General features: G+C 42.2%; 1 protein-coding gene across 3 annotated transcripts in view; it reads right to left on the reverse strand.

The window, feature by feature from the left end:
- The window catches only part of psen1 (presenilin 1), a 165,425-nt gene that overhangs the window by 61,942 nt on the left and 83,967 nt on the right, over nt 1–19,516 (reverse strand). The window contains exons 1-2 of one of the 3 annotated variants that reach the window (XM_048537288.2): nt 4,276–4,462; nt 1,618–1,853 (exon numbers count right to left, since the gene is read on the reverse strand). In XM_048537288.2, coding sequence (XP_048393245.1) covers nt 1,618–1,853; nt 4,276–4,347 — 308 coding nt within the window. In that variant the 5' untranslated portion in view covers nt 4,348–4,462. Of the gene's footprint in view, nt 1–1,617; nt 1,854–4,275; nt 4,463–19,516 lie in introns of those variants that run through there. The other 2 variants (XM_048537287.2, XM_048537289.2) reach the window with 2 other exon arrangements.

Here is a 19,516-nt window from a genome sequence, read left to right on the forward strand (position 1 = left end):
TGACAGATAAGCAATGATTCACATTATTCTTTCAGGTTGGAAAAAGGTTTTTAGCAGAATTACACAGAGGTCAGTTTTAGGATTTTTGCTCTTCTTGATCCATTTTAATGAGCAATAATTTTGTATATGGAGCAAAATTTCAAAATTTGTGGATGTGGAGCTTGGAAGTAGTGCAAAAGGAAGATAACGTTAAACTTTAGAAAAACAGGCCAGTGGAAAAGGCAGCTAAGTTTCAAGGGAAATTAACGCAGAGAAATATGAAATAATAAATTTTGATAGAAGAGTTGGGTAGACAATATAAAGGGTGCAAGTCTAAAAGAGATGCAGAAGCAAAGGAACCTGGGTGAATGTGTGCACAGATCATTGAAGACAGTAGGACAGGTTGAGCACAGAGTTAGTAAAGCGCACAAGATCAGGGCTTTATACATTGGTACATGGATTTTGACAGCAAGACAGTTATGATAAACCTGTATAAAGCACCAGAAAGGAGTTAGAATCTGGAACATGCTGCCTGTGAATATGATGGAGGGCAGATTCAGTTGGAGAATGACAAAGGAAACTGGATCATTATGTATAAGGAAAATATCCCAGAAGCTTCTGCAAAAGGTAGGAAAGTGGCATTAGGCAACCTGCTATTGATACTACAGTGTCAACATATTGGGCCAAACAGCCTGTCCTTGTGTTGCAACTATTTTAAGGTTCATTGTTGGAGCTTGTTTTACATCGATTTTGTTGAACTGTTGATTCAAGATTAGCTTCCATGGAACATCCAATGTGTTCTCTCAACTGCAAATACAGTCACAAAGTCATCTGTTAACATGTCCACTAAGTCCTTAATGAGGGTATTATCAACAAAAACACAAGCTTTCAATACTGCATCCATTCACCCCTATTTTCATCAAGTAAATTATAAAAATTGCTCACTCTGGCATTCCTTGCTAGTATCTTTTCATTTTTCAGTTATACGGCACCGTTTTTTCATCTTATGCTGTTCTTTGGAGACCTTCCATTGACCAGGATTTGTGTCATTTGTTAGCACATTTTTCTTTGTTTTGTGTCTTTTTTTATACACACATAGTGTGTTACCTTCGAAGTAAAGCTCTGGTACTTCTAGAGTTACAAGCTGGTTGGACATCACATATTTTGTTTCTAGGAACACCTCCTGTCATTTTACCCAATAACAAATTTGCTCAGTTGGCTATGGGTGGTCATCATCTGGGGCAACAATGAAGTCAGCCCCACCCAAATCTAGGAACTCAACAGCTGTTTTGCAGTTCTCCCTTTCATTTACCATTAAGCTGGCCATATTATAATTACCATTTGAGAAATCTTCACACACTGCTGGGCTGGTAACCGAACCTGGTTCATTAAAGCAACTGGAAGTTCTGAAGTTATCTACTTCTTTGTTGGTCTGAGAACAACTTACTGCAGAAAACTACCTTAAACACTCAAAGATAGTGACTATCTTTTCAATTATTTAAAGTTATAGGAGATGTGAAACCACATACTAAAAGCACACTGCACTTGACATAGAAAACATCTGTTCACCAGCAGGACAAGAGATGGATAGGCAAATCGAGAATTGCATGAAATGCTCAAGGGGAAAGAAACACTTACAACTGGCCTTCCTTCCGTGTGTAAAAGGTCACTGATTTGATTGTTGCCACCACCACCACCATGCACAAGGTGACTGGCACAAACAGCATGATGACATGCTTGGCTCCATATTTAAGGGTCAGTTCTTCCTCATCGCTCTCATCATCCTCCTGAGTCTGTCTGCTGGCACTCTGAGATTGACCATTCCTTTCTTGACAAGGGATGTCATCACTTAGCCTCCTGCGGGTGAGATCGGACTGTGAAAAGAATTATGGAGGTTGTTATTAGGCAGAAAATAAAAGTGCCACCATGAAAAGAAAGATCTTGACCAAAGAAAAAAAAATAATGTGACATTTTCTTAACTACAATGAGAAAGTTTTGCAGCATTGGGCAGGATGGAGGAAGGGGAAGAGCCTCAGTTAGGGAAGGAAAAGGGGAAGGAGGGAGGAGTGAGGGAGGGAGTGAAAAAGCAGGAATGATAGGGAGGGACAGAAGGTTTTATGCAATCCCCTATATACAAATCATAATTCTGTGCCCCAATGGTTAAAGGCAGGGAACAAGTGTCCATGTTGTAGATGGGCAAAGAATCAGACTGTCAACCTTTTACTAATGAAGACATTTCCTAATGGGTGAAGCAGAAAGATAACTAAACATAACAATTACTGCATGCACAGGCTTTAGAAACTAAACACTATTCAATAATAATTTGAAACGCATATAGCTCCAGGCCTCTGAAGTCATGGATGTTGCGCCAATGGTCACTCCCTGATGAAATCCAGTTTAGAATGTATATTAAAGCTGGGAACTGATGATGTGTGTTGTTTACTAATTTATATAACCCACTAAAGCATCAACAGATTTTCAAGGGTCAACAAGGGTCTAGGCCCGAAACGTCAGCTTTTGTGCTCCTAAGATGCTGCTTGGCTGCTGTGTTCATCCAGCTCCACACTTTGTTATCTGTGCAATCTTTCAGTTGAGCAATCTTACACTTCAATGAGTCCCTGCTTTTAACTCTTTATCCTCCCACAGGGAAGTGTGTTATTTTTTACCATATTAAACTATATGTTATACTTTAAATTCTTCTCTCAGAAGCAAGGTGAGAGGAATTATAATGGAAAGACCCAGAATAAGTGTTTTGAACTACAAGTCTTATCCTTAAGAAAACGTGGGGTGGGGTCCCAATTTATTGTCACAATTCAACCGCCCAGTGAAAGCTGCTGAGAAATGCTCTGTTCTCATCATGACACTACATGTATAATATTCATCAAGCCTTTACCTTAGCAATCACAAGCAAAAATCATAGTAAACCAGGCCTGAATGAGGAGACACAACATATCACCTTTGTAACAACTCATGTCCTCTGTAAATAACTGGACTGTTCCATTATTATTGACAATAACAAATGCTAAAAAATGAAATTTCAGGCAAAAAAAAGTTTTATGAGAAACAATCACTTTAATTGAGAAGGTTCAACATCCCTTTTCATCTTGTATTCTAGCTTTCCTCCCTTGTAACACTGACATATTCAGTTTAAGGAAGAGTGAGGTTTTATTGCAATATTACCTCCTCTGCCATTTAAAAGTGTACAGCTGGATATAGCAATATAAAAGCTTTTAAAGCTCCAAAGTCTCGTCAGGATTGAAACTGAAGTTTACTGAGTATTGACAGCTGCTACATCTCAGTCCCATCAAGGAGCAATGTTGTAGAAACTTCTAACCTACAAGCTTCACCTACACGCATAGAGCTCCATGCCTCTGAAGTCACGGATGTTACGCCAATGGTCACTCCCTGATGAAATCCAGTTTAGAATGTATATTAAAGCTGGGAACTGTGATGTGTGTTGTTTACTAATTTATATGACCCACTAAAACATCAACAGATTTTCATTTAAGATGCCTGTAACGATTATACCTCTGATTTGTACAAACTTAATTTGAGACAGTTAGTGGAGTGCGGGATGGCCTGAGAGCTCTTCAAAGTGATTAAATAAGATTTGATAGAGTGGATAGCATTTCTTCCAGATTGGGGAATCAGAATCTGGAGAAGCAAGGCAGGCTGCTCAGACTGAAATCAGGGAGCCGCATAGAAGGTAGTGCAAATGTGGGTCTTTCCACAATGTATAACGTGTGGGCATCCGACCATTCAATCAAACAAGACTTCGATAGGCCTGGAATCCAGGGAAGATAAATTTTTTTTAAAAAGTACCGACATATAAAGCAAATAAAGGGTCAGAGAGTTTGGGAATAGGGAGTAGGGATGGAGGAAAGAACAAAGAGAAACAAATAGCATCAAATATTTAGACAAATTGATCTAAAAGCTTAACCATTTGAAAATATTTTACACCACCAGTACATGTCAGTAAATCAGCCCAGATAGTTTTAGGTGCTCTCATTTCAGCTGTGTTTCCTACAGAAATCAAAAATAATCCTCATTATCAACAACCACATGTACCCATCAATAACTGACATAAAATTGTTTAGCTCCTGCTCAACATGAAAAATTACAATCACTTTGGAAATCTCTACTTCCGAAAAAACAGACTTCTGTTTATTGAGGTTCCGCAAGATACGCGTCTTATTTGTGTACAGCAACAAAGCTGCCTGAATATCCAGTATATCAGATATGTGGACCAAAATAACCCATTCTGCTGCCTAGTCTCAGCCAGGAGCAGCTGCCTACCTGGTCAACTCCGGCAGTCCCAATGGAAATCGCCTGTTTGAAGGTCAGCAAGGGAACACATTTCATTTTCATCAACACTGTCCAATTCCAAACAGCCCTGCTTATTTATCTGCCAGGGTTCTGTAGCAAGGCAGGCCTTGTTAGAAAACAGGACAGCTGTTTTCCACTGACCTTTACACAGGAGAAACCTACGCAACTGGGCAGTGAGGCTCACTTTAATTGAGTCAACATAATGTCCAGATCAAAGGATAAGACATAGTTTCAAGGACAGTGAAACTAAGGACAGTGCTGTAATTTGCAAATTGTTTATTAACCAAGGTAGCCTATAAATATTCTGTACAAATGTACGTTGATGTACGAGATGTTAGATGTACATGATCTATAGATCTTTAAAGGCAATCAGCCAAAATGAGGACTAAGCCACTCAGTCCATAAGCCTGCTCTGCCATTCCCAATCACAGTTGATCATCTACCTCAATATCACTTGCCTGCATTATCTCCATGCATGTCATCTATCTGGAACCTGTCAATGATTGAGTTTCTCAGCCCTCTGAGGTAGAGAATTCGACAAAATCACCACTATGCTAGGATAGGTGATGAAAAGCTTTAAAGAATGACAGGTGAGGATAGAGGGATAGAAAGAAGGCAAGGGCTAAAAGAGCTCACAGTCTATACAGCTGAAGGCATCACCACAGAGGCCGGGTCAGGGATTTGTAAGAGGAATGCAAGGAATTCAGAGGGTTGAAGGATCAGAGGTGATTAGAGATGGGGAGAAATTGGAAACAAGAATGGGAATTTTAAATCATAGGTGCTGTATGCCCTCATCATTTTGATGGGTGTGTGGGGCTTAGTGTTTCATTAGTGTTTGATTCATTTATAACAATTAAATTTTAAGTAAATACTTAATCAATGATAATTTGCCCAACAGTTAAGACCATCAAAAAGTAAACCTGGTCTCAACTCTCCAAAGTAGCAGGGTCAAAGGCCAAGGTATCAATTCAATCCTGCAGCAACAAATGAATCTTCAATGAACTGAATCACCCAAACCTAACCAATAACCTTCTTGGACCGATTAGTAAACGTAGTTCAAGCTCAACCAACAAAGTAGTGAAAAGTGAGGTAAACCCTCAGTCTGTGCAGAGTGGCAGTCAGTCAGACTGGAATTAAAGCATAAAATGGGTCTCAACAACTGGAGAGAGAGAGAAAGGTGTCAGCTTGATCAAACAGTGGAAATATTTCCAGAACCCAAAATAATAGAAGAAAACTAGTAACTCAGGCAATGTAACGAACAGAAGAAATTGTACAACTTCCAAAATTTTAACTTATACATATCACCAATTAGCATTTATGCTAAGGAATATGAACAACATAAGCAGCAAAGTTGGCGATTTCACACCTGATTAGAGCTAGACTTACTTAGCTTCGCTGGTGACCAGGTGGGTAGATCAGGATATGGTAACAATACTACATTGGCCACCACTTGGAATAATTATGGATACAATGCTCTTAGCTTTCACCACTTTTAGGAATTTATAAACTTTCATAGCTATGACCTTCTGATTTAAAGGTGAATTACATTGCAACCATTGGTGTCCTATCGTTAAAGAGAAGAGGACAAGTTCCAAACTGATAAGTAATTCAACCTTATTAAAGGGTTTGCACAGATGACCTAGGAGATAGTTGCAGCAGTCAGTGTGTCTAGATTATGACCAGAAACTTAAGAAAGCTGCAATTGATCTTAGAAATAAAAGCAGTGCAGATTTGTAGACAAATCACAGTGTGGTACGAGGAGCAGGATTGTACTAGTAGAGGGTTTCAACTTTGCTAACATTAACTGGGATTACCTTAAAATGAGAGGGTTATACAAGGTGGAATTTTTAATTTACTTAACTGGCTTTTAGTGCCAGTTCTTAGATAGTTGTATTAGAGGTGAGACAGTGCATAATCCTAGGGAATGTGGCAAGTCAAGTGGCTGAAGTGGCATGGTGAACATTTTAGGGACTGTGGCCATAATTCTATGAGTTTCAAAATTGTTATGGAAAGTGATAAGGATAGTGTATTTTAGGATGTCTAAAAAGAGCAGAATTTACAAAATAATTGGTACATCCCTAGGGAGTACTGAGAAACAAAGGGACCTTGGTGTTCAAGTCCACAGATCAGTGAAAGTGCCAGCACAGGCAGACAAGGTGGTGAAGAAGGCATACAGATGCTTGCCTTCATTAGCCAGGGTGGAGAATACAAGAGCAAGGAAGTCTTGCTACAGTTCTGATCAGAAGGACACAAATGCACTGGAGAGGGTGTAGAAGGGATTCACCAAGATATTGCCCGGGATGAAAAGACTGAGATATGAGGACAGACTAGATAGGATGTGTTTGTTTTCCCTGGAGCAGAGGAGGCTGAGGGGGAATCTAATTTCGGTATACAAAATTATGAGGCACATAGATAGAGTTGATTGAGAGAATCTTTTTCCTACAGCAGACGTGTCTAAAACCAGAGGGCTCAAGTTTAAGGTGAGGACTAAGTGATTTAGAGATCTGAGGGAAAGATTTTCCACCCAGAGGGAGCTAAAAATATGGAAGGCATGCTTGAGAGCATGGTGGCTGCAGGTACTCTCGCAACATTTAAACAGCATCTGGAAGGGCCCTATGCTGTAGACTAAAGGTCAGGTGTAGGCAAATAAGATTGGTGTAGTTGGCGGTTTGTCGTTCAGTTTAGACAGAGTAGGCCAAAGGGCCTGTTTCTATACTGTGCGACTGGATGACTACAAGCAGGCTCAACAGCTTGTATCCTTGTGCTGGGATTGGGTTTGGGGAAAGTGTTGTGAGGAGGAAAACCTAAAAACAAAAGGGACAAACTGTTCTGTGTTCTTAATCTCAAACACTATCACAGACGCTCAATCTTGCTGCATGCGTGTGAAAGAATAAGTAACTGACAAGTCATACCGGCACACTGGCATCTGAAGCCATTGCAAGCAAGACTCAGCACCTTAATGGGAAAGGTTAGGCAGAAAATAGGGTCAAGGTCAAATTGACAGATAACCAAATCAAATAACACAGATTGGGAAATAAAAAGGCTGCTAGAAGGGTAGGTGGTAAAGGTCACTGATTTTTAATGAAACTCTTCTTTCTCAAGCTGCAGTCACATGGAATGTGATCGAGACCGGACTAAAATACCTGCTTGAAGTGATATGAGCTTCCTGAAGTCAATCTCAGGCACACTTTCCGAAATACATTGAAAACATTTTGAATGCATCTGCCATCTTAACAATGAAATTTTTAATCCACTAAAATAAAAATTTCCAGTTACTTGTATTAATAACCACGGAGTAAATTGCTACACCCAAATTCCAGCTGTGTAAACACAAGGGTATGCCAAAGAAAAACCTCAGGAAGGTGCTGATCCCTAGAATATTAACATCTTAGTTCATTATTGGACCAGTTCCTTTATGTTACGGAGGTACATGCGTTGTTGAAGAGACACACTGTCAAAGATTTTGGGGTGGCACGGTAGCTCAGTGGTTAGCACTGCAGCCTCACAGCACCAGGGACGCGGGTTCGACTCCAACCTTGGGTGACTGTGTGGAGTTTGCACATTCTCCCTGTGTCTGCGTGGGTTTCCTCCGGGTGCTCCGGTTTCCTCCCACAGTCTAAAGATGTGCAGGCTAGGTGGAACGGCCATGCTAAATTGCCCGTAGTGTTCAGGGTGTGTGGGTTATAGGAGGATGGTTCTGGTTGGGATGCTTCAAGAGGTGGTGTGGACTTGTTGGGCTTAAGGGCCTGTTTCCACACTGTAGGGAATCTAATCCAATTTTCATTTTGCACTCATCAAGGCAAGCATAAAATTACACAATGTCAAAAGGAATATTAATTTATACTGCATGAGTAACAGGACGCTGATCTGTTGGCTAGTGGACAAAGACCGGTCAAGGTATTGCCATGGAGTATGTAAAAGAAACAAGGGAGAATCTAATCAGCTCTTTTGAGATTCAAGGATAGAACCATCACTGAATCTGCCACTAACAACATCCTAGGGGTTATCACTAACCAGAAACTGGACTGGACCAGCTACATGGTGAAAAAATAACACAGTAGTGATAGTAGGAGATTTCAACTTCCCCAACATTGATGGAGTAGTCATGGTGTAAAAGTTTTGGAGGGAGTGGAATTCTTAAAATGCATCCAAAACAGGCTGTTAAGTTCAAAGAAGGTTCTACAAGAGGTGGGGGGATGGTGGTGGTGATCCTGGACCTAATTTTAGGTAATGAAGCTAGGTGAGTGTTTAAGTATCAGTGGAAAAACATTTTGCAGATAGTGATCATAACTCTGCTCATTAATGATTGTAATGGAAAAGGACAAGGATAGGCTTGAAATCAAAGTTCGCAACTGGGGAAGGCTGATTTTCTTAAGATCAGATACAATTTGGCCAGAGAGGACTGGGAGCAGATACTTTTGAATAAATCTGTCTCAGAACAGGGGCATGCATTCAAGAAGGAAATATGGAGAAACAGCAACATGCTCCAATAAAGATAAAGGGTAGGACCATAAAATCCCATGAACCCTGGAGAGCAAAGGATATCCAGCACTGGTTAAGAGAAAAAAGTGAGGCTTATCACTGATCCCGAGGGCTCAAAACAGCACAAGCCCAACAGGAGCACAGAGTGTGCATGAGGAATTTTAAAGGGGGATTAAGAGAGCAAAAAGGGAATATGAAAGAATACTGACAAGTAAAATAATGGAAAATCCTAAGTTGTTTTACAAACACTAATAGTAAAAGGATAACAAGGGAAACCATAGCGAGCATTAAGGATCACAGTCTAATTAAATACTTTGGGTTGACGTTCACGAGTGAGAGGAATGATATGGTTATAGGAATTAGGGTAATATCTGTGATACAATTAAAGAAAATTAGAATGGACAGAAAAGAGATGGTGATTGGTCCAATGGGCTTTAAAGTAGATAAATCTGCAAGGCCGGAAGAAATGTATTCTAGGTTGTTGAGTGAGACAAAGGAAGAAACAGCTCGGGTGATGGGAAAAATTTTCACTCACTTCCTGGCCACATACTAGAAGACAGCCAATGTGGTACTGTTATTCAAGAAGGGAGCAAAGAATAAACGAACAAAACTACCGGCAAGTCTGTCTAACTAAAGTTGTGAGGAACTGTAGGAAGCAATACTGAGGGACAGAATTAACCTACATTTAGAGAGGCAGGGATTAATCAAGAACAGTCAGTATAGATTTATTAGGGGAGGTCATGTCTGACCAACCGCATTGAACTTATCAACGAGGTGACCAGGTGTGCAGATTTGGGTAAAACTTTTGGTATAGTCTATTGGATATCAGCCAGGCTTTTGAAAAGGTCCTGCACAGGAGACATAGCCCATGGGATCCAAGGAGGTTTAGTGATTTGCATCCTCAATTGGCTGTATGGCAGAAAGCAGAGGGTGATGGTTGAGGGATGTTTTTCCAACTGGAAGTTTGTGTCCAGTAGCGTCCCACAGGGGTCAGTGTTGGGGCCCTTGCTGTTTGTGGTTTGAATAAACGATTTTGACTTAAATATAGGAGGGTTGATCAGTAAGTTTGTCGACAATAGAAAAATTGATGGGATGGGTAAATAGTGAGGATAACCTTGCAAGTGGATACAGATCAGGTGTTGAGCAGGACTGATTAGTAGCAAATCAGATAAATGTGAGATGATGCACTTGAGCAGGAGAAACAAGGCAAGGAAATACATTTTTTCCGAAGCAGGTCTAGGCCCGAAATGTCAGCCTTCCTGCTCCTCTGAAGCTGCTTGGCCCGCTGTGTTCAGCAAGCTCTACACCTTGTTATCTCAGATCCTGCAGCATCTGTAGCTCATGATATCAAGGAAATACATATAGACAGTAAGGCCTGGGAAGCATTAAGGATTGGAGTCAGCTTATTGTGTACGTACACCATGCTCTTATGATATCACAGCAGGTGGATGAAGTGGTTAAGAAAGCATATGGGATACTGGCCTTTATTAGCTGAGGCATAGAGTTTAGAGCAGGGAGTTTATGCTAGAACTGCGTAAAACTTTGGCTAGGCCTCAGCTGGAACACTGTGCGCAGTTTCTGGAATCCATATTATAGGTAGGACTTGATAGCACTGGAGAGGAAATTTAGCAGGGTATTGCCTGGGCTAGAGCATTTCGGTAATGTATAAAAAATGGGCAGACTGGGATTGTTTCTCTGAGAGCAGAGGAGATTGAGAAGGGACATGACTGAAATGTATAAAGGTGTGCCGGGCATAGTTAGGGTAGACAGGGAGAAACTTTTCCTCCCGAATGAGGAATCAATGAGCAGAATTAAGGTAGGGAAAGAAAGGTTTATTAGACGTGAAAAAAACAACTTTTTCACCCTGAGGATGGTGGGAATCTAAAAGGATGGTAGACACAGAAACCCTCATCACTTTTAGGTATACTTAGATGTGAACAAAAAAAATTACAGCACAGGAACGAGTTCTTCGGCTCGCCAAGCCTGTGCCAATAGAGAACCTCTGTCGAAACTTGTCATCTATTTTCTAAGGGATAATAGGAACTGCAGATGCTGGAGAATCTGAGATAACAAAGTGTGAAGCTGGATGAACACAGCCGGCCAAGTAGCATCTTAGGAGCACAAAAGCTGATGTTTCAGGCCTAAACCCTTCATCAGAGAGGGAGATGGGGAGAGGGTTCTGAAATAAATAGGGAGAGAGGGGGAGGCGGATCGAAGATGGATAGAGGAGAAGATAGGTGGAGAGGAGAGTATAGGTGGAGAGGCAGGGAGGGGATAGGTCAGTCTGGGAAGGACGGACAGGTCAAGATGGCGGGATGAGGTTAGTAGGTGGGAAATGGAGGTGTGGCTTGAGGTGGGAAGAGGGGTAGGTGAGAGGAAGAACGGGTTAGGGAGGTGGGAACAAGCTGGACTGGTTTTGGGATGCACTGGGAGAAGGGGAGATGGACATGTCATCTAAGGAATGGGGAGTTAAAATGGTTCATGACTGGGAGGTGCAGTTGTTTATTGCGAACTGAGCGGAAGTGTTCTGCAAAGCAGTCCCCAAGCCTCCGCTTGGTTTCCCCAATGTAGAGGTAGCCACATCGGGTACCGTGGATGCAGTATACCACATTGACAGATGAGCAGAAGCGTCCTTCCCCTGCAACTGCAGGAAGTGCTGCACCTGCCCCCACATCTCCACCCCAGGCCCCAAGATGACTTTCCATATCAAGCAGATGTTCACCTGCATATCTGCCAACGTAGTATACTGCACATCCTGGGCCTCCTGCAGTGCCATAATGATGCCATCCGAAGGTTGCAGGGACAGCAACTCATATTCCGCTTGGGAACCCTGCAGCCCAATGGTATCAATGTAGACTTCACAAGCTTCAAAATCTTCCCTTCCTCCAGTGCATCTCAAAACCAGCCCAGCTCGTCCCCTCCCGCCACTGCATCCCACAATCAGCCCAGCTCGTCCCTGCCTCCCTAACCTATTCTTCCTCTCACCTATCCCCTCCTCCCACCTCAAGCCGCACCTCCATTTCCCACCTACTAACCTCATCCCATCTCCTTGACCTGTCCATTCTCTCCGGACTGACCTACCCCTCCCTACCTCCACTCTCCTCTCCATCTATCTTCTCCTCTATCCATCTTCGGTCCGCCTCCCCCTCTCTCCCTATTTATTCCAGTTTCCTCTCCCCATCCCCCTCTCTGATGAAGGGTCTTGGCCCGAAACGTCAGCGTTTGTGCTCCTAAGATGCTGCTTGGCTTGTGTTCATCCAGCCCCACACTTTGTTATCTATTTTCTAAGGGTGTGTATTCCTTTGCTCCCTGCCCATCCATGTACCTGTCCAGATACATCTTAAAAGACACTATTGTGTCTGCGCCTACCACCTCCGCTGGCAGTGTGTTCCAGGCACCCACCACCCTCTGCGTAAAAATCTAGTCATTGAGTCCCCAACTCTGGGGGAAAAAGCTTCTTTCTATCCACCTTGTCTATGCCCCTCATTTTGTAGACCTCAATCAGGTCCCCCCCTCAATCTCCGTTTTTCTAATGAAAATAATCCTAATCTACTCAACTTTTCTTCATAGCTAGCACCCTCCATACCAGGCAACATCCTGGAGAACCTTCTCTGCGCCCTCTCCAAAACATCCACATCCTTTTGGTAATGTGACGACCAGAACTGCATGTAGTACTCTAAATGTGGCCGAACCAAAGTCTTATACAACTGTAACATGACCTGCCAACCCCTTTACACAATACCCTATCCAATGAAGGAAAGCATGCCGTGTGCCTTCTTGACCACTCTATTGACCTGCATTGGCACCTTCAGGGAACAATGGACCTGAACACCCAGATCTCTCTGAACATCAATTTTCCCCTGGACTTTTCCATTTACTGTATAGTTTGCTCGTGAATTAGATCTTCCAAAATGCATCACCTCACATTTGCCCAGATTGAACTCCATCTGCCATTTATCTGCCCCCCTCTCCAATCTAGCTATGTTCTGCTGTAATCTGACAGTCCCCTTCACTATCTGTTATTCCACCAATCTTCATGTCATCTGCAAACTTGCTAATCAGACCACGTATACCTTCCTCCAAATCATTTACGTACATCACAAACAACAGTGGTTCCAGCACAGATCCCTGTAGAACACCACTGGTCACAGGTCTCCAATTTGAGAAACACCCTTCCACTATTACTCTCTGTCTCCTGTTGCCTAGCCAGTTTTTTTATCCATCTAGCTAGCACACCCTGGACCCCATGCGACTTCACTTTTTCCATCAGCCTGCCGTGAGGAACCTTATCAAATGTCTTACTAAAATCCATGTAAATGACATCTACAGCCTTTCCTTCATCAATCAACTTTGTCACGTCCTCAAAGAATTCTATTAAGTTGGCAAGACATGACCTTCCCTGCACAATGTGCACTGTGATGTTAAGTCATACAAGATATGGGCCAAGTGCTGGAAAAATGGGATTAGAATATATGGTGCTTTCAACTGGGCCCTTTTCTGTGCTCTACGATCTCTATGACTATAACGTAAACATAAGGATTACAAGAACAGGTCAGAGGCTAAGAATCCTGCAGCAAGTATCTCACCTTCCAACTCTCCAAAGTTTGTCCACCATTTGAAACAAAAAATAGAAATTGCTGGCAAAACTCAGCAGGTCTGACAGCATCTGTAGCAAGGAAGCAGAGTTAATGTTCTGAGTCCAGTGAAACATTAACTCTGTTTTCTTCCAGGCATGTTCGGTTTTGTCAGTAATTTGTTTTCATTTCACATCTGCAGTTCTTGGTTTTATTTATATATCTGTCAACCATTTACATTGCCCAAGTCAGAAGTGTGATGGAAATGCTCCCCACTTACCTAGGCGAATGCAGTTCCATCACAAGAAGCTCAACATCATCCAGGACAAAGCAGCCCACTAAATTAATACCTTGTCCACTACCTTCAACATCCATTCCTTTCTCTGATGTGCTAAAGCTGCAGTGTGTACTAATTTTAAAAAAAATGCAATAGCAACTCATCCATTCTCTTTTAGCAGCACCTTCCAAACTCAGGTCCTCTTTTACCCAAAGGACAACTGCAGCAGATACATGGGAACACCACCTTCTGTGGTGGCATTCTCCTTCAAGCCACTTGCCTTCCTGACTTGGAAATGTATCGTCATTCCTTCAATGTCACTACATCAAAATCTTGATTCAAGAAGGAAGCTCACCACTACCTTCTCCAGCATAACCAAGAATGGGCAATAAATGCTGCCCACGACCCATAAATAAGTTTTTAAAAAATTAATCCCATAAGTTTTGTTCAAGTTCAACTAGTGCGGTGGCAGCAGGGTAGGAAGTATTCAAGCTCCTGGCACATCTGCTTCTTATCACCAAGCCTAGCGCATCCTCCTCTCTTTTTTTATGATGATGTTATTGTGGGAGGACTGTTATTCTGAACTTTTTATACATTACTTCTTCTAACTTATTACTATGATTTTGTACTTTCGAAGGTCTGTATTGCTGGTCTTTTTATTTCTTTATTTTTCTAGACTATTTCCTAAGAATCAGTACTTAAGAATATGTACCTAGGTATCTTTGTACCTCAAATGGCACCCTAAACGGTGACCTTTAAACTTTTCACAATACTCAAGTGAGCGCATGCTACAATAAAGCTAATTTAATTCAAAAGTCAACTTTGAATCGTCAAGTTATCATGGACACACCTACTTGCAGCAGATAGGGCCGTGCCTACAGATAGATGTAGCTCCCAGCAAGCAAAAAGCAAGCCTGAGTGACAAACCACTTGCCAACAAATCAATACCTTTATATCTCATGAATATAAACTCTTGCTCCCTTTGAGTTTTTGTATTCCTGTGATTCTGTTCTGAAGGTATGAGTTGAAATACTTTGACAGCATTTCTCCTTCCTCAGCAAGACATTATGGGAATTTATACATTTGAGGCAAGCCTGTACTTGAAGGAAAAACTAGAGGGACAGTCTAGCAGGCAGTCCTCCAAAATTCAACATGTTACATGAGCAATAAAAATAAAATCACAGAAAAGATTCAGCCACTTATGTGTATGTTACCGCTCTGAAGGAGCAACAAGAATCACGCCCTCAATCTGTTCTGACAGCACTGCACAATCTTCCTTTTCAGGCAATCATCTAAATTCAAATGCCTTGATTGAAAGTGCCTCCACCACACTCTGCCAGATTTAAACTACCTACTGTACAATGCCATTTTTCAAGTCTCCATTGCTTCTTGCCAATTACTTTAAATTTGTGCCCTCTGGTTACTGGTCCTTCAATCAATGGCAATAGTTTCCCCCCGTCTACTCTGTCCAGGCTCCTTGCAATTTTGAATGCTTTCATCAAATCTCTTCTCCAAGAAAAACAATCCTAACATTCTCAACCTAACATCATAACTGAAGTTCCACATTCCCAGAGCTATTCTTCTGGTAGTTTTTCCGCTCTCTCTAATGCCTTCAAATCCTTCCTAAGGTGTAAGGTCCAGACATAAATGTGAGCCTCACAGAGGCCCAATCAGTGTAAAATACAGAGAAGGCAATGGCCTGGTGGTATTATTGCTGGACTATTAGTCCAGTGACTGAGGTAATGCTCTGGGGACCAGGTTCAAACCCTGCCAAGTTAGATAAAAATAAAAATCTGAAATGAAGAGTCCAATGATGACCATCCATGATGAGAAATCCATTGTCGATCATCAGAAAAATCCACCTGGTTCACTACTGTCTTTTAGAGAAGGAAACTGCTTTCCTCACCTAGTTTAGCTGACATGTGATGATGTGGTTGTTGCTTAACTACCCTCTGGACAATTCGAGATGGTCAATAAATGCTGAACTAGCCAGTGATGCCCTTGTCCTGCAAATAAATTTTAAAAAACGCTTGTACTTTATGTCCCTATTAATAAAAACTAGGACACTGTACGCTTTAGCCACTCCAACAGCATGCACTTTCACCTTTCATGATTTGAAAATAAATTCAGGTCTCAGTTCTCTTGCATACATTTTAGAATGATGCCCTTCAGTATTCACTCTCCCATCTTCTTGTTGCCAAAATGATTGATTTCATATTTCTTTGTATTAAATTTCACCCACCACATGTCCATCTATTTCCATTAACCTGCCAATGTCTTTTCAAGCACTATATTAATTTCCTCACGAGACACAATATTTTCAAGCTTTTCATCATTCACAAACAGTGAAATTGTGCCAAGGTCTCAAGGAGGAAAGTTTAAGGGAGATATGTGTGGAAAGTTCTTTACACAGAGGGTGGTGGGTGCCTGGAACGCGTTGCCAGCGGAGGTGGTAGATGCAGACACGTTAGCGTCTTTTAAGATATATTTGGACAGGTACATGGATGGGCAGGGAGCACATGGACACAGACCCTTAGAAAACAGATGACAGGTTAGACAGTGGATCTTGATCGGCGCAGGCTTGGAGGGTCGAAGGACCTGTTCCTGTGCTGTAGGTTTGTTTGTTTTGTTTCTTTGTCTCGATCACTTAAAGTCAAAATCACAGTTACTGTAAAATGTATAAACGTACGGAGTTTGGCAGATAAGACTGACAGGGTGGTTTACAGGCAGGGGTTAATGTTAGGCTCTAACAGATACCTGGCTCAACGTGAGGGAAGAATGGGTGTTTATGTATGTAAATATGGAGGTGGTTCTTCCTTCTGAATCTCTTCCGAACCACCACCAACATGCCCCCTAGCTACATGGCTGGAAAGTCGTCTGCGTGTTATCAACACACCAGCGTACTGCTTTTGCCTCCAGATGCTGGTGCTGTGGACAGACTTCAGAAATGCATACAGCAGCGAGAAGAATTATAGGAATGTTGCTCAGGAAAGACAGGAAAAGAAAGGGAGTTGGGGTCCCTTTTATTTATTAAGGAGGGTACTGCAGTGCCAGAACTGAAAGAACAAGGACAGAATCAATTTAGTTAGAGCTAAAAGAATAAACAAGTCCAATTACATTGCTAGATGTAGCCTATAGACACCAAACTAGTGGCAAAAATGCACAGAAACAAATGTGTAAGGAAATTACAGAGTTGCAAAGTTAAGTAATTTATAAAAGGGACTTTAATTATCCAAGATAATTAGAAACCAAAATGGTTTGCTACTTCTTCTATTTTGTATATTTGTATGTACTTAACGCTTCACCTATGTCCTCTGCCTCTATACAAAAATCTACTCTGTAGTCCCTAATCACCCCCACTTTTCTTGTCCTGTCTAACTTTAGGCTTTCCTTTTATGTTAGCTGCCAGTATCTTTCCATACTGCCTCTTTGCTTTTCTGATCACCTTCTGCACATCCCCTCTGAAACTTCTATGTTCAGTTGGACTCCCAATCTCATTTTCTATCAGTTACAAGCAGATTCTTTTTCTTTTTTTTTTATTTCCCATGCCACCCAAAATCTCTCAATTTCTTTCTTTTGCCCCACTTTTCCCTATTGAAGGCATATCTTAACTCGGTCCTAACTATCTCCTCTTTGAAGGTCTCCTCTTTGAATTGTTCAACTATCAATTTTTCTGCTAACATTTGGCTCTAGTTTATTTCATTGTGATCTCCTTTTACTCTACTGATGTTAACTTTTCTCCAGTTAATTATTCTTTCTCTGGATTGTCAGTCACCTTTGACCATGATAGTGATCAGTGTCCCTAATATTGTTCTTCTAGTGACACTTGATTGACTTAGCCCATGTTATTCCCTGTCTAAGTTTGGATAATTAAAGAGAGATAATGGGAACTGCAGATGCTGGAGAATCCGAGAATACAAAGTGTGAAGCTGGATGAGCACAGCAGGCCAAGCAGCATCTTAGGAGCACAAAAGCTGACGTTTCGGGCCTAACACTTCATCAGAAAAGGGGGAGGGGGGAGAGGGTTCTGAAATAAAAAGGGAGAGAGGGGGAGGCGGATCAAAAATGAAGAGAGGAGAAGCTAGGTGGAGAGGAGACAGACAAGTTAATAAGACGGAGCCTGTAGAGGTGAGTATAGGTGGGGAGGTAGGGAGTGGATAGGTCAAGGGGGCAGTATGAGGTTAGTAGGTAGGAAATAGAGGTGCAGCTTGAGGTAGGAGGAGGGGATAGGTGAGAGGAAGAACAGGTTAGGGAGGCAGGGACAAGCTGAACTGGTTTTGGTATGCAGTGGAGGGAGGGGAGATTTTGAAGCTTGTGAAATCCACATTGATACCATTGGGGTGCAGGGTTCCCAAGCGGAACATGAGTTGCTGTTCCTGCAAGCTTTGGGTTGCATCGTTGTGGCACTGCAGGAGGCCCAGGATGGCCATGTCATCAATGCAATGGGAGGGGGGAGTTAAGATGGTTCGCGACTGGGAGGTGCAGTTGTTTGTTGCAAACCGAGCGTAGGTGTTCTGCAAAGCGGTCCCCAAGCCTCTGCTTGGTTTCCCTAATGTAGAGGAAGCCATCTGCCAATGTGGTAGACTTTCCACATCAAGCAGATGTTCACCTGCACATCTGCCAATGTGGTATACTGCATGCGCTGTATCTGTTGTGGCTTCCTCTATATCGGGGAAACAAAGCGGAGGCTCGGCATCCGCTTTGCAGAACACCTACGCTCGGTTTGCAATGAACAACTGCACCTCCCAGCTGCAAACCATTTTAACACCCCCCTCGCATTCCTTAGACAATATGTCCATCCTGGGCCTCCTGCAGTGCCACAATGATGACACCCGAAGGTTGCTGGAACAGCAACTCATATTCCTTGGGAACCCTGAAGCCCAATGGTATCAATGTGGATTTCACAAGCTTCAAAATCTCCCCTCCCTCTACCGCATCCCAAAACCAGCACAGCTCGGCCCCGTCTCCCTAACCTGTTCTTCCTCTCACCTATCCCCTCGTCCTACCTCAAGCCGCACCTCCATTTCCTACCTACTAACCTCATACCGCCTCCTTGACCTGTCCATCCTCCACTGACTGACCTATCCCCTCCCTACCTTGCCACCTACACTCACCTCTACTGGCTCCATCCCCACCCCTTTAACTTGTCTGTCTCCTCTCCACCTATCTCCTCCTCTCTCCATCTTCGATCCACCTCCCCCTCTCTCCCTATTTATTTCAGAACACTCTCCCCCTCCCCCTTTTCTGATTAAGAGTCTAGGCCCGAAACATCAGCTTTTGTGCTCTAAGATGCTGCTTGGCCTGCTGTGTTCATCCAGCTTCACACTTTGTATTCTCGGATTCTCCAGCTTCTGTAGTTCCCATTATCTCTCTTTAATTATCCAAACTTAGACAGGGAATAACATGGGCCAAGTCAATCAAGTGTCACTAGAAGAACAATATTAGGGACACTGATCACTATCATGGTCAAAGGTGACTGACAATCCAGAGAAAGAATAATTAACTGGAGAAAATTTAACTTCAGTAGAGTAAGAGTAGAACACAATGAAATAAACTGGAGTCAAATGTTAGCAGAAAAATTGACAGTTGAACAATGGGTTACCTTCAAAGAGGAGATAGCTAGGACCGAGCTAAGATATGCCTTCAATAGGGAAAAGTGGGGCAAAAGAAAGAAATTGAGAGATTTTGGGTGGCATGGGAAATAAAAAAATGCAAAAGAATCTGCTTGTAACTGATGTCAGATAGAAAATGAGATTGGGAGTCCAGCTGAACATAGAAGTTTCAGAGACGATATGCAAAATGCGATCAGAAAAGCAAAGTGGCAGTAAGGAAAGATACTGGCAGCTAACATAAAAGGAAAGCCTAAAGTTAGACAGGA

The sequence above is a fragment of the Stegostoma tigrinum genome, chromosome 10 (assembly GCF_030684315.1).
Source record: "Stegostoma tigrinum isolate sSteTig4 chromosome 10, sSteTig4.hap1, whole genome shotgun sequence".
Taxonomy (NCBI): Eukaryota; Metazoa; Chordata; class Chondrichthyes; order Orectolobiformes; family Stegostomatidae; genus Stegostoma; species Stegostoma tigrinum.